General features: G+C 56.8%; 1 protein-coding gene across 2 annotated transcripts in view; it reads left to right on the forward strand.

Annotated features, from left to right (window-relative positions):
- Positions 1–20,954, forward strand: part of Rai1 (retinoic acid induced 1) — a 114,648-nt gene extending 93,694 nt beyond the window's left edge. For both annotated transcript variants that reach the window (XM_087203948.1, XM_087203949.1), the window contains 4 exons: positions 4,689–10,311; positions 14,378–14,471; positions 18,957–19,006; positions 19,488–20,954. In XM_087203948.1, the coding sequence (XP_087060074.1) occupies positions 4,705–10,311; positions 14,378–14,471; positions 18,957–19,006; positions 19,488–19,502 (5,766 nt within the window). In that variant the 5' untranslated portion in view covers positions 4,689–4,704 and the 3' untranslated portion in view covers positions 19,503–20,954. The remainder of the gene's footprint in view (positions 1–4,688; positions 10,312–14,377; positions 14,472–18,956; positions 19,007–19,487) is intronic.
- Positions 20,955–21,279: the final 325 nt, after the last annotated feature.

Genomic DNA, 21,279 nt, shown 5'->3' on the forward strand with positions numbered 1-21,279 from the left:
CCACTTGGAGACTCATTCCTTCCTCCCAGACAGGCCTGGTCCTCAGAATTTGAACAGACCCCCCAGGACTGCAGTAAATCTGGCTAATGATTTATCACATGCATTCAAGTCTCATTTATTTATTATCCACCACCTACAACAAATGGGCAGGCCCAAGGTGGTTCCACTATCCCTAACAGACCCGTCTGCCCCATCTCCAGCCCTCTAAGCCCCAGTACATTCCCACTTTTTCCTCTGTTCTCCATTCTTACGCCTTGAGTGGGTTGAGGTTTTAAATTTTTTCCCTGCAGCTACAAATCAGGAAACCGGGTCATAAAACAACCTTGGGTAAGTAGGTGGGATGGAACCAGCAGCCTTGGAGCTACTGCTGGGGAACAGAAAATTTCGCTCTTCCTCCCTCCCTCCCTCCCTCCCTCCCACCCACTCTTTTCCTCAGGATCCCCCTGGGCTCCAGCAGCTCTGGCCTACATTGTGTCCATGTCCCTGATGGGTGACCCAGCCCTGGGGCCTGGGGAGGCTCTGAGCCTAGTGACCCTTCACTGAGGCTGCCCAAAGGACAGTAGTTGCCATGGTGATTGTCATTTCCCTTTAGTGGACCTATCTAAGGTGGGTCTAACTGCTCAAAAGAGGAGGGCAAGGAAGGAATAAAAGTTCCCCTGAGGGCTGGAGCTCAGTGGCAGAGTGCTTACACGCATGAGGCCTGGAGTTCTGTCCCTAGCACGTGAAATCAAGTAAAGGTGGGGTGTGATTCTGTGCCTGGGTCCTCAGCCTCGAAGACTGCAGACAGGACTAGAAATCAAGCCACTGTCCTTGCCTTAGCACACCACCATTGTCTTGCTGTCCTGCACCGGGATAACATCCTCCAAAATGGGTTCTTGGCAAAGGACATCCACCATTGGCCTGGTCACTGCTGCAGCATCACTGTAAGTGGGCTCTGCTGTGGGGTCCTAAGCACCACTTATCTCTCTGAATCTCATTTGCTTCAATAAAAGGGATAGAACAATCAGTATACAAGAAAGAAGTCTGGCCAGGCATGGTGGCAAACACCTGTAATCCTACCACTTGGGAGGCTGAGGAGGATCACTGTGAGTTCGAGGCCAACCTCAACTACATAATAAGACCCTGCTCAGAATGAAAGAGGAAGTCTGTTTAGAGGAGGTACTCAGCTGCTGAGCACCGCCTGCAGCACAGGAGTCTGTGGTGAAGGTGGGCCCAGACCCACACTGCTGTCAAGGCCTTTGACAGCTGCTGGCTTCACTCTGGAGAGGGTATGAGGGCCTTATCACCCCCCTGTACACAAGAGGTCATGGCTATGTGAGTGGCTTGGTGTTGGTGAGCCCTGCTGCTGTGCCAAGAAAAGTCCTGGGGCTCTGGATGTGATGGCTGGGGCCCTAGGCCCAGTGCTGGAATGTATGGCCTGGAGCTCCTGCCAAGCCGAGCCTGGCCAGCTCCCTCTGTGCTGTGGCCTGGTAAGACAGGCTTCCATGACACTGGTGCTTTGGATGCACAGGGCTCCCTCACTCTTTCCTGCCTGCCTTTCCAGGTGCAGCAAGAGAGGCCTCGGCCAGCAGCAGAGGAGAGGCAGGTGGGGGGCAGGAGGTACTTGGGGCCAGGAGGAACCCTGTGTGTGAGGGGTGCGCTCCCCTGACAGCCCAAGCCATAGGCTGCCTCCTTGGCCACTTCTTCTCCTCCCCTACGTACAAAGGTCACCTCTGCCCTGCCAATCAGCCTCTTTTCTGCCCCCTTCCCTCTCGATGATGCTGCCCATGACAGCCCTGCTGCTTGCCTTTCCCCCACCTCCATGTCCTTTCCCAGTGCTCTTGAAAAATAATCATAATCACAATAATTAATAACAACAGAGCCCATGGCAGGCTGAAGCTGCTCTTAAAGAGGTAGCGCCCTATTTCTTCCTGGCAGAGCCAGTGGGACCTTGGCAGGCAGCTCCGAGAGGCAGCTGTGATGCTACCATGCCTTTGTTCCTGCATCCCTCCCTCCATCTGGGGTTGGAGGATGGTGTTGGGGCGAGTATTTTTTGCCTGTGTCCATCAGGCACTGGGCCTCTTATATTTTAATTGAACTGTCTTTTCTTAGAGATAGATGTTTCACCACATCCAGCTGCTCGGGTGTATTGGGAAACCTGCCTATAATCCAGCTTGGCTAAATTAAAAGACACAGCAGCTGGACTGATTAAACAGGGAGGGGGAGATGAGGATGAAGCAGGCAAGGAGAGGACACTACTAATGGCACACCCACCCACCCCCCTCTCTTTTTAAATAATGTTTCTGGTAATGCATTTTGGAGAATGTGAAAAAAAATAAAAAATAAAGCCGTAGAAATGTTAATGATATCCACAGGACACTCAGCAGGAAATGAGAGTGATCTGGGACTAATAAAAGCAGAAATGTAATTTGTGCAGATATACGAGGGAGGCGCAGCCTTCAGAACAGTCCTGGGTTGTCCTGGGTTGGGCTCATAAACACACGCCTGGGGAGGGCAGGGCATGAGTGGTGCTGCACCCTTAGCCTTGGAGCTGGACTTGCTTGGAAGGGGCACAGCCAGGTCCTGAGCAGAGGTAGCCTTAACCTGTGCTCGGGCAGCCCACCGGGCTGGCTAGTCCCCTCTGGGGCCAGGGTTGCCCAGCTGGCCAGGAGCCACTGCCAGCTCCTCTAGGTGGGCACGTCCTGAAATGTTTTTTCTGAGCCACCAGGGCCCTGATTGAAGTGGGTCAGAAGGGCGGGTGGGCCACTTCTCGCTCTTCCTTGGGGATGCCTGAGGTGGATCTGGAGAGGAGGGCATGAGGCGCCTACAAGCTTGGTGGGGTGGAGGCCAAAGACACCCTGCTCTGAGGCTGGGTCCAGCAGGCTGACTCCCCAGGAAAGGAGAGGTGCTTTGGGTGGAGACTCTTGGGCAAGTGAGCCTGGGGCTGTACTGGCAAGCTCCTGGCCTGCCTGGCTGCCTGGTTAGGTATATAGAGGTCTTCCCTCTGCCTGCCCCTTCCTGGGGTCAGTCCCAGACACAGAATGAAGAAGGCATCTTTGGGGATTCAGGCCAAAGAGGGGTAGGAGCTGAACCTCCCTTCTGGGTCATTTCCCTTCATCCCGACTCTGCACCTTTCCTCTTTCTCATTCCTCTCCCTTTTCTCACATCTGCATAATTCATTTCTCCTCCTATCCCTCTCCCTTTCATTTCTTCCCAACCCCTCAAAATATCCTGGAACCTCTGTGGTTGGAGGCAGGCCACCCCTCCCTCTTCTAGTGCTTGGGAATGAGAACTGGAAAGTCCCCCCACCGCACCCTAGAGCTTGGGTCACACAGGCCAAGAAAAGCCCCTTCTTGCCTCTTTTGGTTGTTGGGTCCAATCCTGAGCCCTTCAAACCTGAGGGCTGATGGCCAGTCCCTCACCATGATTCTTCTACAGGCTAGGCTTTCCTCTTTCTTTGTCCCTCCCTTAAGGATCATCTGGGGTGATCAAGATGGCCAGATAGTTTGAGAAACCTTTAACCTTTAACCTAGGCACCCAAGTCTGGCCTAGGTTGTGAACTGTCCAAGGCTCTCACCCTGCCCAGGGTCATTTTCAGAGCCAGGATCCTGCTTCAGAGTAGATTAGATCCTGCCTGGACCCCATTCTCTAAAATCATAACCAGGGGCTGGGGATTTAGCTCAGTGGTTTCGCTGACTGTGCAAGCGCAAGGACCCGAGTTTGATCCCCGGTACCACATAAATAAATAAATAAATAAAATAAAATCATAACCAGATGGGCTCTTGAGTGCTACCTGCCCTGGCCCTGACCTGGGGAGGACTGGAGGGACCCTGCCAGGAGGGACAGGGCTGCATCACACCTGCATCACACTAGCCTGGTGTTGTCCCGATGGCCACAAGACTGTCTGTCCCCATTAGTATGCACTCTCTCACTCTGGTCACGCAATCTGTTTATGCACCTATGATATCAAGAACAGGAGGCAGGTGCTGCCATCCTGTATTCCTGGGAATCAGAGAAGAGGACGTTTTATGTCTACAGTGGCTCTGCAGCCCCCAGTCAACGTCTGCTGGAAGGAACAGACAGATTCCAGATGGCCTGGCGGTGATAGGGGAGATGTGTGCATGAGAGCCTCTGTGTGTGTGTGTGTCTGTCTGTCTGTCTGCCTGCCTGCCTGCCTGCCTGCCTACAGCCAGCCTTAGCTAGTGTCCTCTCCCAGGCAGGGCAGGGGCAGATCCTCAAGGGCCCCCAGCACGGCTGGGTCATGCCTGAGCACAGCCACACAGGGACTAAGATTACAGGATCCAGCCAGCCCCAGGAGACAGCAGAGCCGGAACTGCTCTGTGAAATGCTTTTGAGTTGTCTGGAAGGACTGGGAGTGGTGGATGGGGGTGGAGGAGAAGAGTTGGCCAGCAGGAGGGTGGAATGGCCACTCCTGGTGGCCTGGCTCTGAGCAGCTTGTTTGCACCTCCCACCCTGTGGTGGCCGTCCTTGGCAAAGCTCAGCTGCAAGTGCTGCGGTGGCAGGAATTATGACACAGAAGTTGTCAATATGTGCACAACTGCGGGGGAGGCTCTGGCCTGAGGGCTGTGTGTGGGGAGTGGACAGGGTAGGAGGTGGCTGGGAGGGATACTGGTTGAGGCAAAAGGACAAGGACATGGCCCATCTGAATTGCTCTCCCTCTGCTCCCCCCTCTCCTTTTCTTTTCACAGATAACCAGCCCGAGTCATGCAGTCTTTTAGAGAAAGGTGTGGTTTCCATGGCAAACAACAGAACTACCCGCAGACCTCACAGGAAACATCGCGCCTGGAGAATTACAGGCAGCCGAGTCAGGCTGGGCTGAGCTGTGACCGGCAGCGGCTGCTTGCAAAGGACTATTATAACCCGCAGCATTACCCAGGCTATGAGGGTGGCACCAGCACACCCTCTGGCACAGGGGCTGTAGTGGCCACCGAGAAGTACCACCGAGGCAGCAAGGCCCTGCCCTCACAGCAGCCCCTGCAGGGGAGGTCAGCTTTCCCTGGCTATGGCAGTGTCCAGGACAGCAGCCCTTACCCGGGACGGTACTCTGGCGAGGAGAGCCTGCAGGCCTGGGGTGCCCCACAGCCACCACCTCCTCAGCCACAGCCCCTGCCAGGGGGTGTGGGCAAGTATGACGAGAACTTGATGAAAAAGACCGCGGTGCCCCCTGGCAGGCAGTACGCAGAGCAGGGCACCCAGCTTCCCTTCCGGACTCACTCCCTGCATGTCCAGCAGCCACCGCCACCGCCACCCCAGCAGCTGCCACAGCCCCAGCAGCCCCTGGTGTATCCCAAACTTCAAAGGCAGAAACTACAGAATGACATTGCCTCACCCTTGCCTTTTCCCCAGGGTGGCCACTTCCCCCAGCACTCCCAGTCCTTTCCTGCCTCTTCTACTTACTCTTCCTCTGTCCAGGGTGGCACACAGGGGGCCCACTCTTACAAGAGTTGCACAGCACCATCTACCCAGCCCCATGACAGGCCGCTCACCGCCAATGCCAGCCTGGCCCCAGGGCAGCGGGTCCCAAACCTTCATGCCTATCAGTCAGGCCGCCTTGGTTATGACCAGCAACAGCAACAGCAGCAACAACAGCAGCAGCAGCAAACTCTTCAGAGCCGGCACCATGCCCAGGAAACCCTCCATTACCAAAACCTCGCTAAATACCAACACTATGGGCAGCAAGGCCAGGGCTACTGCCAGCCAGATGCAGCTGTCAGAACGCCGGAGCAGTACTACCAAACCTTCAGTCCTAGCTCCAGCCACTCCCCTGCCCGCTCTGTGGGACGCTCACCATCTTACAGCTCCACTCCATCGCCCCTGATGCCCAACCTGGAGAGCTTCCCGTACAGCCAGCAGCCGCTCAGCACTGGAGCCTTTCCCACAGGGGTCACTGACCACAGTCACTTCATGCCCCTGCTCAACCCCTCCCCAACAGATGCTGCCAGCTCTGTGGACACCCAGGCCAGCAACTGCAAGCCCATGCAGAAAGACAAGATCCCTGAAAACCTACTGTCAGACCTCAGCCTTCAGAGCCTCACGGCTCTGACCTCACAGGTAGAGAACATCTCTAACACGGTGCAGCAGCTTCTGCTGTCCAAGGCGGCTGTACCACAGAAGAAAGGGGTCAAGAACCTCGTGTCTCGGACCCCTGAGCAGCACAAGAGCCAGCACTGCAGCCCTGAGGGCAGTGGCTACTCAGCCGAGCCGGCAGGCACACCACTGTCTGAGCCACTGAGCAGCACCCCACAGTCCACCCATGCTGAGCCACAGGAGGCCGACTACCTGAGTGGCTCTGAGGACCCTCTGGAGAGAAGCTTCCTCTACTGCAGCCAGCCCCGAGGCAGCCCTGCCAGGGTCAACAGTAACTCAAAGGCCAAGCCTGAGTCTGTGTCCACCTGTTCTGTGACCTCACCCGATGACATGTCCACCAAATCTGATGATTCCTTCCAGAGCTTGCACAGTACTCTGCCACTGGACAGCTTCTCCAAGTTCGTGACAGGTGAGCGGGACTGCCCACGGCTGCTGCTCAGTGCCCTGGCACAGGAGGACCTGGCCTCTGAGATCTTGGGGCTGCAGGAAGCCATTGGCGAGAAGGCTGACAAAGCCTGGGCTGAGGCACCCAGCTTGGCCAAGGACCCCAGCAAGGCTCCTTTCTCACTGGAGAACCACAGCACCTGCCTGGACTCTGTAGCCAAGAATGCATGGCCACGCCCTGGGGAGACGGAGAACCTGTCTGATTCCTTGCAGCTGGACAAGGGTAGCAACACCAAAGACTTCAGCCCAGGGCTCTTTGAAGACCCTTCTGTGGCCTTTGCCAGCCCTGATCTCAAGAAGTCAACTGCCCCCCTCTCCTTTGGCACCAAGCCCACCCTTGGGGCTCCCACTCCAGACCCCACAACAACAGCTTTTGACTGCTTTCCAGATACAACTACTGCCAGCTCAGCAGACAGTGCCAACCCCTTTGCATGGCCAGAGGAGAACCTGGGCGATGCTTGTCCTCGGTGGGGACTGCACCCTGGTGAGCTTGCCAAAGGCCTGGAGCAGGGTGGAAAGGCCTCAGATGGTGTGGGCAAAGGGGACAGCCACGAGGCTTCGGCCTGCCTGGGCTTCCAGGAAGAGGACCCCCCTCGGGAAAAGGCAGTTGCACTGCCCAGGGACTTCAAGCAGGAGGAGGCGGGTGGGGTGAAGGAGGAGGTGGGTGGGATGTTACAGTGCCCCAATGATGTGAGTAAGGCTGACCGGTGGCTGGAGGACAGCCGGCACTGCTGCTCTGCTGCAGATTTTGGGGACCTGCCACTGCTGCCGCCCCCAGGCAGAAAGGAGGACCTGGAGGCTGAGGAGGAGTACTCCTCCCTGTGTGAGCTACTGGGCAGCCCAGAGCAGAGGCCCAGCATGCAGGACCCACTGTCGCCGAAGGCCCCCCTCATCTGCACCAAGGAGGAAGTAGAAGAAGTATTGGACTCCAAGGCCAGCTGGGGTTCCCCATGCCACCTCTCTGGGGAGTCTGTCATCTTGCTAGGCCCCACTGTGGGTGCTGAGTCGAAGGTCCAGAGCTGGTTTGAGTCTTCCCTGTCCCACATGAAGCCAGGGGAAGAGGGTTCTGAGGGAGAGCGGGCTCCAGGCGATTCCACCACCTCAGAAGCTTCCGTGGCCCAGAAGCCAAACAAGCCAGCAGTGCCTGAGGCACCCATTGCTAAGAAAGAGCCTGTGCCCCGGGGCAAAAGTTTACGGAGCCGTCGGGTGCACCGGGGACTGCCTGAGGCTGAGGACTCCCCATGCAGGGCACCAGTGCTGCCCAAAGACCTTTTGCTCCCTGAATCCTGCACAGGGCCTCCCCAAGGACAGCTGGAAGGAGCTGGGGCCCCAGGCCGGGGCACCTCAGAAGGGATCCCCAGGATGTGTACACGCTCCCTCACAGCCCTGAGTGAACCCCGTACACCTGGACCCCCAGGCCTGACCACTACGCCTGCACACCCTGACAAACTGGGGGGCAAGCAGCGAGCTGCCTTCAAGTCAGGCAAGAGGGTAGGGAAACCTTCACCCAAGGCCGCATCCAGCCCCAGCAACCCAGCTGCCCTGCCGGTGGCCTCAGACAGCAGCCCTATGGGCTCCAAAACCAAGGAGACAGACTCGCCCAGTACTCCTAGCAAGGACCAGCGCTCCATGATCCTCCGGTCCCGCACGAAGCCCCAGGAGGTTTTCTACTCCAAGCGGCGGCGGCCTGCAGAGAGTCGGCTCCCAAACTGCCGCACCACCAAGAAGCTCCTTGCCAACAGCCACCTGCCCACCACGTTCAAGGTCTCCAGTAGCCCCCAGAAGGAGGGCAGGGTGAGCCAGCGAGCAAGGGTCCCCAAGCCCTGCACTGGGGGCAAGCTTTCTGATCAGCCTCTCCACACACTCAAAAGGAAGTCTGCCTTCATGGCACCAGTCCCCACCAAGAAGCGGAACCTGGTTTTACGGAGTAGCAGCAGCACTACCACCACCAGTAGCAATGGGGGAGATGGGAAGGAGGAGGGGGCCGAGGGCTCCTCTGCCCTCTTCAGGAGGGTGTCTTCTCCCAAAAAGACCAAGCCCAAGGGCAACAGCGAGCCCACCATGAAACCCTCACCCCCCGAGAGCCCCGATACCTGCATCAAGCTCACCTCACGGGCAGCCTTCCAGGGGGCCATGAAGACCAAGGTGCTCCCACCCCGGAAGGGTCGGGGCCTCAAGCTGGAGGCCATCGTGCAGAAGATCACCTCACCTGGCCTCAAGAAGTTCACATGCAAAGTGCCAGGGGCCCCTCCAGGGACACCTCTGAGCCCAGCCCTCCCTGAGAAGGATCGAGGTGGCCTCAAGAGTGCTGGGGGCAGCCCAGCAAGGGCAGAAGAAGGTCTGATAAGCATGGGTACTGGGCAGAAGCTCCCAGCAGCTTTGGGAGCTGACCCATTATGCAGAAATCCAGCCAGCAGGTCCTTAAAAGGCAAACTTGTGAACAGTAAGAAACTGTCCTCTGCTGACTGTTTCAAAACTGAGGCCTTCACCTCCCCGGAGGCCCTACAGCCTGGGGCAACTGCCCTGGCGCCTAAGAAGAGGAGCCGGAAAGGCAGGGCTGGAGGCCTCGGACTCCCCAAAGGCCCCCTGGAGAAGCGGCCCTACCTTGGTCCAACTCTGCTCCTCAGTCCCAGAGACAGGGCCAGCAGCACACAGGGGGCTGGCGAGGACAACTCTGGTGGAGGCAAGAAGCCAAAGACAGAGGAGCTGGGCCTGGCTTCCCAGCCCTCTGAGGGCCGGTCCTGCCAGCCCCAGACAAGGGCACAGAAGCAGCCAGGCCATGCCAACTACAGCAGCTATTCCAAGCGGAAGCGCCTCACCCGGGGCCGGGCCAAAAACACCAATACTTCACCCTGTAAGGGGCGTGCCAAGCGGAGGCGGCAGCAGCAGGTGCTCCCCCTGGATCCTGCAGAGCCTGAAATCCGCCTCAAGTACATTTCCTCTTGCAAGCGACTGAGGGCAGACAGCCGGACCCCTGCCTTCTCGCCCTTTGTGCGGGTGGAGAAGCGAGATGCATTCACCACTGTATGCACTGTTGTTAACTCCCCGGGGGATGAGCCCAAGCCCCACAGGAAGCCTTCATCCTCCACCTCCTCTTCCTCATCTTCATCCTCCTTCTTCTTGGATGTGGCTGGGGCTTCCCTGACCACACTCCCTGGAGGTTCCATCCTGCAGTCACGGCCCTCCCTGCCTCTCTCCTCTATGATGCACCTGGGGCCTGTGGTTTCCAAGGCCCTGAGTACCTCTTGCCTCGTTTGCTGCCTCTGCCAAAACCCAGCCAACTTCAAGGACCTCGGAGACCTCTGTGGACCCTACTACCCTGAACACTGCCTCCCCAAAAAGAAGCCAAAACTCAAGGAGAAGGTGCGTCCAGAAGGCACCTGTGAGGAGGCCCCGTTGCCCCTCGAGAGAACACTCAAGGGCCTTGAGTGTGTGGCTGCCACCCCTGCTGCTGCCGCCACTGGTTCCGGGAAACCCCCCAGACTTGATGCCCCAGCTGACCCAGCCAAGCAGGGCTCACTGCGCACCAGTGCCCGTGGCCTGTCCCGGCGGCTGCAGAGTTGCTACTGTTGTGATGGCCGGGGTGACGGGGGTGACGAGATGGCACCAGTCGACAAGAGCCGCAAGCATGAGTGCAGCAAGGAGGCCCCCTCAGAGCCTGTTGGGGACACCCAGGAGCACTGGGTACACGAGGCCTGTGCAGTGTGGACCGGCGGGGTCTACCTGGTGGCCGGGAAGCTCTTTGGGCTACAGGAGGCCATGAAAGTGGCTGTGGACATGGTAAGAGGCCAGCCCAGTGGGGTGGGGAGTTTGGGGTTCTGGGGAGCCTGGACTCTCCAGTGCTGCATTGTCACAGCACTGTCCACAGGCTCCAGAGCTCCTGGAGGGAATTGAGTCATATCTGAGGTTAAAGCAGGATGCATGCACCCAGCCATTCCCTGGAGACTTCCCACTGTAGTTCATGTCCACTCTGGCCAGTGCCCCCCTCATACTCCCCTGGTTACCTTCTAGCTTTGGCCCAGTGCCAAGCCCAGAGACGCTGGGGCCCAGACAAGCTGTGAGGCTTCCTAGAGTTAAATGCCAGGGCAGCAAGCTACTGCTCTGGATGGAGCTGGGGCTCAGGGGAGGACCTCTCACCCACATAGCGCTAAAGCAGGGACCCAGCACAGCCCTCCCCTTGGTGGGGGGCAAGACCACTGGCCCACACAGGCCAGGGCTTCTCCACCTTTGGTTCTCAACTGTCTGGCAGGGAGATCTGGCAACTGAACATCTGTGACAGTTGGGAGCCACCCTGTGCTCACTGTAGGCCTTAGCCATTGCTACCCACTTTAAGGAGTGTGGCATGTGCTGAGGTTCTGCCGGTCACGCTGTTAGGCTGGCACCTGACCCACATTCAGGGCTTCGTGTCCTGTACTGTGAGAACTAGTAGTATGGCTGGCTGATGCCTTTATAGCAGTGACTCCTGCAGGAGTTCTGCAGGCCACTTGGTGCTGGCTCCTCGAGACTCACAGCCTCTGTATAGGTATGTGCAAGGGAGCATTAGCCAGCAGCAAGGGAGGGGTCAGCAGAAGCACCACCCAGGCAGTGGGCTGCTTTCTCCAAACACACACACACACACACACACACACACACACACACACACACACACTCTCAGGACCCTGGGTTGGGATCCTGTGGAATGATGCTCCCCGGAGCTGTACCTGGTGCAGTGTTTTAGTGTTCTCCCTCCCTCCCTCTCTCTCTCCCTTCCCCCTTCCCTCCTTCTCCTCTCTCTCTCTCTTTCTCTCTCTCTCTCTCCAAAGCCCCAAGGAGCTGGCTTCTCACTGTGATTGCCTACACCACCTCTGCACTGCCCTGTCTGGAGTCCCCATTTGCCACTCCTTCCCTCCTCTCTGCTTCCTCCCTCTCTCCTTCTTGCCCTCCCTCCCTTCTTTCCTTCCCTCCCTCCTTCCTGCTATTGCTATGTGCAATTGGTCTCCAGGGGGAGCCAGAGAACCTCTCTAGGCTGTGACTGTGTACCTGAACCATTTGGTGACCAGGCAGAGCTAGAGCTGCTCCTTGGCCGTCTGTGCTTCCCTCTCCTCCCTTGCTGCCCACCTGCTCCCCACAGTAGCTCCCACACCCCACAGTGGCCATGGCATCATGTGCTGAACTGAACCACACAGCCACCTATGCCTCCCAATTGCACAGGCTCTGACTCTCCACAACTCACCTGGATGGCTGGAGAACCTCTCCATGTCACGACCTCCTGCCCAAGTCTTCCTTACAGGCATAGTAGCCCCCTCCTCACTGGGGAAGACCCAGCCTGTGTGCCCAACTGATGGTGGCCCCCTCTGCCCTGGATCTCCCCTCTTCCCTTCTCAATTTTCCCTCCCTCCTGATTCCTTTTGGGTCACTGACTTCTAGAAGTAGGCTCAAGTCTGTACCGTCATTAACACAATAATCCATGGATCACCCTCCCCTGCCATCCTCATCAGCTGCACTGAGAAGTGCCCTGCACACTGTGGCCTTGGCTCTGGCCTCACAGAGTGCTGGTATCCCCTCCCCAACACTCATATCCCTCAGGCCCATACACTATCATCTCTGTGTTTCCTGCACCCTGGCTGGCCTGGGCAAGGAGAGGAAAGCAGTGAGCATGGATGGAGCCCCTTGCCTGCCTCAGTCCATTCCACTGCCTATGGGTCACCACTCATTGACCTATACACACACACACACAGCCTTGCTGGGCTGAGGAGAAAGTGCCCTCCCCCAAGTGTCACTCAGCCAGGCCTAGAACTTGCCCCACCCATCCCTGTCTGCTGGCCAAGGTCCAGAAATGGCCTGGCAGCCCCTACTGCTGGGGGCATCCCAAGAAGGCCAGAAAGGGAAGCACACTTGAGAAGGTACTCGCTGATCACCAAAGGCATCTCCGTGCCAGAGAGATGGTCCTGGCCCTGCCTGGGCTTGTCAGCTGCTTGTGTACTGGAGAGAGGAAGTTGCTCCCCTCAGCTTCAGGGGTCTTGCCCCAGTGCATCCCCCCGAGGGAAAGCTGTCCTCACAAAAACACCCTGGAAGGATGGGCAAGGTTTGGTCTTCCCAGGCTCCATAGAGAGGAACCCTCAGGGCCACTACTGCTTTCTGCCTCAGTGACATCACACTCCTGTGGAGTCCAACAGACCCTGCTTTAAATCCCATCTGCCAAGAGCTGGCTCTGTAACTCCAGGAAGGCACTTGTCCTCTGTGAGCCCCAGAAGCTGAACCCATCACAAGACTTCGAGATTGTGCAGGTGGTCCGTGACCTGCCTGGACACAGCAGGGCTCAGTATGCAGCTGAGGCCCCAGCCCCACCTCGAGACACCTGTGGTACTTTGGCCTCCCTTCTGCTCTCTGGAGGACAAAACTGTGAGCCCCCAGGAACACCCCTCTTCCTTCAGTCCCCCCCATAATACCTGCCCTCTATGAGCCCTGCCATGCCTCCTGGGACCACAGCCTACCCTTATCCCAGGCTTCCCCAAGCCCTGCCCTCAATACCACAATGAACCCCCACCTCCTTCCAAACGAGGCCTGGCCATGGGATGCTGAGGATGGGGGTACTCGTGCCATAAGGAGGCTGGTGCCTACCTTGGTCCTAGTGTGGGGCTCTTGGCCAGCCAGGGCAGAATTCATGACCACAGCCCTGTGGGGTGGCTGGGATCAAAAGCATCTGAGCCTTGTCCCTCTGTACCTCAGTTTCCTCACATCTACAATAGCCTTTCAAATTCCTGCCTCAGGGGTTGCTGGGGGCCCCAGCACAGGTGAAGTGGAGAGAGGCCGTCAGCCGGAGGGGCCCCAGAGCTCCCCTTAAACGTCACAGCGCCCCAAGGTCCACTGTGGATGAGAGACTCATGCTTCATCACCCCTTTTTGGGTGAGGAACTGGGGGGATGTTGGGTCCCAGTTACCCAGGAGCCTTTCCCAGACCAGATGGGAAGGAGGCCTCAGCCCTGAGTAAACTGCCCATCCAAAGGGACTGCGAAAGCTTGGTGTTCTAGAATGTTTCTCAGCCCCCACCCCACATCTGCTCCTGGCCTCCCCAGGATGCAGAGTTTTGGGGTACAGCCTCCTCCTGCTCCTGGCAGCATGGGTTGGTGATTTGTGACTCTATATCCCAGCTCAGCTTCTAGGTCTGGGGCCCAGCTGGAAGAGTAAGTTTGCAGGCAAGTCACCACCCCTGTACTTTTGTAGGTAACGGGAAAATATCAACATGACAGGGCTTCCAGCCATTCTGGCACAGAGCAAGTGACTTACCTCTGGGCATGCTCTGGCAACTTGATGTCCCTACCTAGGCCTTGAGTTTTGCTTCACTTTCTTAGGAACTTCCCAGCCCTGCCAATCCATCCTGGCCACTCTGAGCAGCCAGGCCAGGATAGGGCAGATGCATGCTGGCCAGCATTGGTTCCAATGAAGTTAGCATCTTGAGGGGAGCACTGTTGCCTCTTTCAGATCTGAAGCCCCATTCATCCCAGGGAGAGTGACCGTTGAGCCCTGGGGTAAGACAGACAGTACCCTCCTGCCACTGCACTGGCCTGGAAGGGAAGCCTTATTCTTACATCCTATACAGTAGGATTACTGAGAATCACCCATCTGGAAGGCTGTTATGAGCCAGGATGAGGACCCTCCATGGCCCGTAGGAAGTGCTTGGCCACCACTGGCTGCCCATGGTGGTGTCCCTATCCACCATGCTAGCCTAGGGTGCCAAAGAACACAGCCTCATCGTTGTGCCTCCATCCTGCTGATCCTTAGGGCCATTTTGGAGAAAGGGGTCTGGGATTGCAGGAACCTGTCTGGAAAGCATGAGGACTTACCTGCCTTCCCTCTCTCTTCATCAGACGTGTTCCAGCTGCCAGGAAGCCGGGGCCACCATTGGGTGCTCCTACGAAGGATGCGTCTACACCTACCACTACCCATGTGCCAGTGATGCAGGTAAGAGCAGCTTGGGAACAGGAAAGCCTGGGGGTGCATCTGAGCAATGCAAGGCCCTGGGGGCCCTGGTCCTCCAACCCAGGCCCCATGTGACCCATATGACCTCTGGTTACCTCCTGTTTCCCCAACAACTATTAATTGTTTTATTTTTTTTGTGGTGCTAAGGATTGAACTCAGGACCTTCACATCAAACTACATTTCTAGCCCCTTGTAAAATACTTAAGACACAGTCTCAATAAAATGCCCAAGCTGGTTTTGAACTTGAGATCTTCTTGCCTCAACCTCCTGGTGCTAGAATTACAGGTGTGTCCCACCACACCCACCTGGCCCAGCAATTCTTTATCTCTTCATCTTTCTACCTACACCTAGGCTGGGCAATGCCAGAAACATGAATATGAGTCCATCTCCACCCACCTGATTGAGGACTGTCCAGAACAATGAAAGGAAGGCAGAAATTATAATATGAAGAGCTGTTATTACCAAAGGGTAAAGGGGATCCCAGAAAGAAAAGGATACTGGGGCTAGGACTTTGGAAGGATGAATAGGCAGGCGTTCACTGAACAGAGAAAAAGAAAAAGGTTATACTACACAATTTAAAAACTGAATAAGGTGGGGGAGATGGGGTTCAAAGCAGAGACTGAGGCCAAATGCTCCTCAGTTGGCCACAGGAAACCCTTGGGGAAGGTTTTGAGCAGTGCCATGGGGTCCAGAGGCAGGCCTGGGCTTGTCTGCAACCTCTCATTCCCTACTCTCTCCAGGGGCATTTACTAAGCACCTACAATTGCCTGAACCACAGTGAGAGACTGAAAGAGTTAGAGAGATCCAGGAAGCCCAGAGCCCTCATCAACCAGGCAGGGAATTTGAGGCTCGGAGAGATCCCTTCTTTCGCCTGAAGAAAGGTGTTGTTTGCTGAGTCACGTTAGTCACTCATGTTAGCAATATTTTAAGGAGCTGTAAGACCAAGCCCTGGGGACCTTTCTACCTGTGTGCTTGCAGGCAGCCTGTAGGAGTCGCTGCGCTTGGCTCCCCCATCTGTGCCATGGAGGCTGCCATAGTCCCTTCATCTCAGCGTTGTTTGCAGCAGAGGGAAGTACTGAGCACTGTCCGGGAAGGGTAGACTCAGACCTGTTCTGAGCCAGGCTCCATGACCTCTACTGCCACCTCCTATCCTTCCAAGCTCTGGCCTAGAAGGGGAGAGGTGACCATGACCCTGCCTTACAGTGGACAAAGCCTGGGTACTGGGGCTCAATCACTCTTCCCACAGACCTACAAATGCCCCTCCCCACCTAGTACCCCATTAGGCGCTGCCCTAGGCTGAGGGGACCGCAGCCCATACCTTGCCTGTCGGTTGGGTTCTAGGCCAGCATCAGCCCCAGGCCTGCCTGGGAGCACACACAGGACCTTGAGTGGTGACAGTTCCTTGGCAAGACTGAGCTGCCAGTGGCAGACAGCGAGGGGTGGCTAGAGCAGAGCCATGGTGGGGTCTCTTGCTGCTTCCCACCCTGAGCAATGTGAACCAGATTCCAGTGGGGACTCAAGTCATTTACTGGGCACATGGCCTCATAGCAACCATGATGGACTGCAACCCTCCCTATGGCAACTGACAGCAACCCCCAAATGCCAGGGTCCACACTGTCCCCAGCCACATCTTCACAAATAGCTGTCTTGCCCATAGCCACACAGCAGGGCACTGGCAGAAGCAGGCTGCTTGGCTCTCTCTTTACCCTCTACTCTTCCCCCAATTCTGCCCCCTGGGGGTCACCTTGGAGGCCAGCACATGGGAGAATGTGGTTCTTGCTCATAGTAGTGGAGACCAGAGCAGGAAGACAGTGCCATGGGAGAAATTCATCCTATTTAGACTGGGAGGGAAGCCAGGAAGACTTCCAAATGGAGGTGACACTTGAACCAGGCCTCAAAGGATCAGCTGAAGTGGGCGACAATTGGCATTGTATACTAGACTTTGAGCAGTAGAGTTTTTGCTTGAAGTGAAATCTTAGTAGGAGTCTCCATATAACACGAATCTGTAGAGCCAGTGGGATTGAGGCTGGAAGAGGGCTGGGAAGATGACATACTGCCATGATCAGGCTGAAGAGTCCAGGTAGGAGAGATGGTTGTCTAGTGCAGATGGAGCCATTAAAGCCACAGGACTTGGTGTAAAGTAGTGTCAAGCCTGACATCAAATTTCCTCAAGTGGGAGTAAGAGTGAATGTAAGCAGGGCTGGCAGAAGATAGAGGGAAACTACTGCTGCTTAGTGACTGACTTTTCCAGTCTCAACTTACTGGCTAAAACACCAAGGGCACAAGGCAGCTGGCACACTCTGTGGGGGGCGGGATGCCCTAGGGAGGCCCCAGATGGGCAGTCTCTTTCTGCACGTGGTCTCTTCATGCAGCCTCCTGCCAGCAACCCAGTCCTGACAGATTGGAAGTCACAGACTAGAGAATGCATGGCACCTCTCCATTGGAGCTGGGCACTGGCAAGGGCTATCTGCCTGCCACACCTGTGGTGGCCCAAGGATAGGCTGCATTTGAGGCATCTGCAGAGATATGCAGGGAGCTGTCCCAGAGGGTCTCAGGATAGACAATGGCCACTGGCCAGAGGGAGCTCATCAGAGGGACAATGGGAGTTTGATACTCTGAACAGCTGGTGGTAGAGGAGAGGACCCTCAGGAAACAGGTGCTGCAGCCAGAGCAGTGAGAAAGGATCAGGCTTCAGGAAGCAGGGAGGACAGGGGAAAGAGGAGCTAGGGGAGCTGTTTTTCCAGGGGTCTTGGTTGGGCTCTCGGGCTGCAGGACCTGGGCTGCCCATGGCTACCACCTTAAACCCTGCACTGCTGTCCTGGCCCCTTTCCTCTTGCTTTCCTTCTAGTCCTTGTTAAGGGGACGCCACTTTGGAGGCTAACAGTGATTCCTGAGAGGAGGAAGAGGTTATCACACTAAGGTGTCCTGTTTAAACTTACCGTACCCAGCATTGGGGCACCTTCATACCCAGGTCCAAGACTCCAGGAGGGGGCAGACACTGATGCCTGACCCTTCCTGGCATCTCCCCTCCCATGCCCAGAATGGGCCACGTTGGGTGATTGCTGAGCAAGCTGGTTTGGAAGTGGTTTCTAGTGGCCCGAGCCCTGGGCCCTGCTGCCTGCAGCTGCCCCAGGGGGCTGTATGTCAGCCTCATACTCTTGGGAAAGTCTCACACAGGTCCAGGATTGAGTCCGGCTGCCCAAACACAGGACAAGGAAAGCTGATGGCTGCCTCCAGCCACCGGCCCTAGGCAGGCAAACCTCGGATGGTAGGCACCCAGCTTCCATCAGGGCTGGGCAGGAAAAGAGAATAGAAAATGAGAGAGAGCTTCATAGGCCCACAGCCACCCTGCCCTGCCCTCAGTCTGCAGATCTATTCCACCTTTCCACCCTGGTGCCACCCCAAATTGAGCTGGAAGAATGCACTGGGGAAGGGTGATCCCCTGGCCATTGAGGCTGGAAGAAGAAAGGGGTGAGGAGCCCAGAAAGGATCTGGGTGTGTTGGGTGGGGTGTCATGGAAAAACTGGGGTCTCCTTGGGTGGTAGCAGGCAGAGGAACAAGGTGTTGCTGAAACATTAGCGCACCCTGGCCAAGGTGGCTGTGAGGACTGGCCATGTTTGCCACCCGCTGCACCTCCTCTGTAGTATGCAGTGCTCTGGCGACCCACACTTGCTGGGATTTGCTCAGTCCTGAGACCTGCACGTCACCGCCAACCCCAGGTCCCTATAGGAACAATTGCCTGCATCCTGAGCACCTGTGCCATACACTTGGAACAAGTTTTACACTCTTCACCAGTGCCCAGTGCCCATGATGGACATGCAGTAGATGGCATAATGCTCATCATACAGATGTGGAGACCAAGACTCAGAGTAGCTGACCCATTGGTCACCAGATGCCAACCCCTGGACGTCAGCCCTCTCTATAGAGACTGGGCATGTACCTCTCACAGAGCCTGCCTTCCAGTGGGGAGGGCAGACCGACCCATTGTAACAGGAGATTGTGACCAGTATGCCGGGAATGAGGAGAGAAAGCCTCAGGAGTGGGGTGGGGTGAGCAGGTGAGCTTCTGCTTTAGGGAGTCCGGGAAGATCTCCCTAGTGACAAGAAGGAGCTAGCCGCGTGTGGGGGTGGGTGCTTTCTAGGATGGAGAAAGTCAGGTGAGAATAAAGAACAGGGAGGAAGGGGGAGGCAGAAGGTCACATCACATTCCTGTAATGGATGATGGAGTTCATCTCAGTGAGGACCTACTTCTTTTTTGTTTGTTTTGTACTGGAAATGGAGCCTTCTGTACGCTAGCTAAGCTTGCACTGCATCACTGGGCTGCACCCCTGCTTGGGGTTTCTTCTTTGAAGACGTTCCCTCTGCCACCTGGGACTTGGTGTCAGTGGGACCCCTCCCCTCTGCCTGCTGAGGAGACGCCAGCAGCTGCCCCCACCCTGCCTAACCACTGAAACTTCTTTGGTCACAGGTTGCATATTCATCGAAGAGAACTTTTCTTTGAAATGTCCCAAACATAAGGTAGGTGACCACTAGGACCCTATTCCTTCATTTCCTTTACAAGCCCCTCCCTTGACCTGCAGACCCCAGCAGGGTCCACCCAGGAGTCCCGCCCCCAGCCCACCTACCCCAGCGGAGGGGCAGGTCGGCCCAGGCAGGTCAGAAAGGTCGATTTGTCCATCAGGCCGGTCCCTAGGGAGCCCTCCGGGGTGGGGGAAGAACCATGAGCTGTCCCTGGAAGAATCTCCCATAACCCTCTTCAAACGGGACAGGGGAGGACAGGCGGGGGAAGGGGGCAGGGGACAGGGCGGAGGACACGCTGGTGAAGGGGGACAGAAGGAAAGCCAGAGGAGGGGCCCAACGCTTTTACTGGGAAAAGACAGATGACTGCTGCCGGGCTAGGGGGCGCACCCTTGTGGGCAGGGTTGCAGCAGGGGCGGGATCAGCGCTTTAGGGCTGTGGGAGAGCCTGACCCGCAGTCTAGTTCCCTGTTCTCTCGCAGAGGCTGCCGTTGTAATGCACCAAACAGCCGGAGGAGCCGCCGGAGCCCGCCTGCCGCCCGCCGCCGAAGGAGAGGAGCCTCCTGGAGTTGCTCCTAGCGTGCGTCCAGAGCTGATCCTTGATCCGGGTGCCGGATCTTGGATCCGGCCACCGAGGGCCCAAGCGTGTGGCCCCGGGTTGGGGAGAAAACCTGTTCCGGAGTACCCTGCTCCCGGAACCGGACGGCACAGGGCTTTCTTGCCCACACCCCTGGAGCCAGGCTTGGAGAGGGGGAGGCGCGAAGCGGCCAGACTCCTCCAGGCACCCAGTCTCCGGCGGGAGTGGGAGAGGCTTTGGCCCGGGGACGCTTTTTTACCCCAGAAGTCCTAAGGATGACCTGGCACACATTCCTCGTGGGTGCTGCCACCACCCCAGTCGGTTGTGGCACGTGGCTGGGCGCCCTGGGGTCAGGGGTGGGGGTCCAGATGACCCTGGAAGAGGCCGAGGGTGGCTCCTAGCTCCGTAGATGAGGTGGGAGAACCGAGGCCTTTTAGGAGAGGGCCAGGTTGATGGGGGGAGCGGGCCAGAGGCTTTGGAGCAAACCTTTCGGAACTTGTCCAAGCATGCTTCCCACCCAGCCTTTGCCGAAGCTGCCGTGCGGCTCGGGCAAATCTGGGGTAGATGTGGGCCTACGCTCAGAGGACGCGGCTCCCTGGGTGCGGGCAGAATGGGAGACCCTTTGGCTTCTGTCGTAACCTTCCCAGTTCTCCACCTCACCCCTGGAGCCCAGCCTGGAGCGAAGCAGAAAACACGTGACCGAACGGCCGCCCTGAAGAGCCCACCTCCGGCCGACGGACGCGCGGATGGTGCCTCCGTGCACCATCACTGGTCTCTAGGGATTGCAGCGCCACTTGTCACGGGAGCAGGGACAGCGCTAGATTCGTGTACAAAACCTGTGTACCCCTCTATATATATGTTACATAGAATGTATATATGTTGGGAACATGCTCGCTTCTCCCGTGTGTCGCCACCGTGCGTCGTGCGCCCCACAACCCAGAGCCCCACCCGGGCCCTTGCCGGGCAGGGAGCTACTGCGATGCCCTTCCCTGTGCAGCCACCACCGGCTCGGGCCAGTCCGTCCGCCTGTCCGTCGTGTCCTCAGCTCTGTCCACGCTTCGATAGGCCTGAGGCAGCCCCCTGCCCGGGGCTGCCCTAGCAACTTCCTGTACATATGACTGTAAAATGGTAAACGTGTGTATTATACCTGGCCTCGTTATATAGTGTATATATATGTATACATATACATATATATAATATATATGAAGACTGTAAATGTTAAGACGACTAGTGTTCTTATTAGTATATTGCTTCACACTGAAGATTGTGTGTATCGAGCTGTTTCTAAAAGATGTTTATTTTCCTTAAGAGTAAAAAAGTCATTGCATTCAGAAAAAAAAAAGTCAATAAAGAAACGACAATTGTTTTGGAAGTCTGCAACCCGTGGATTCCAACCAGACCAGGCTTTAGGAGGGGTATGGGGATGGGGGGAGGTCACAAGGGAGATGGATTTCTCCCCTTTTGTGTAGGAACAGGAGACCCTGCTGCCATCCACAGGACCAAGGATCTTCCCTCCGTGGTACAAGGTTTTCCCCGGATGTGCAGGGAGGTGACCAGGGGACAGGTGGTGGGGGAAGTGAGACGGTCCAGACATACAGGTTGTAGCTGTCACAACAGGCCCTTGAGGACTCCGACTCTGTCCCCAGTGTCACCCTGGGACATGGTGGGGGCTGGGAAGAGAAGGGAAGACTGAAACC

The sequence above is a fragment of the Heterocephalus glaber genome, unplaced genomic scaffold, assembly GCF_053883595.1.
Source record: "Heterocephalus glaber isolate CG9 unplaced genomic scaffold, H.glaber_assembly_v1.0 deba00001813, whole genome shotgun sequence".
NCBI lineage: Eukaryota > Metazoa > Chordata > Mammalia > Rodentia > Bathyergidae > Heterocephalus > Heterocephalus glaber.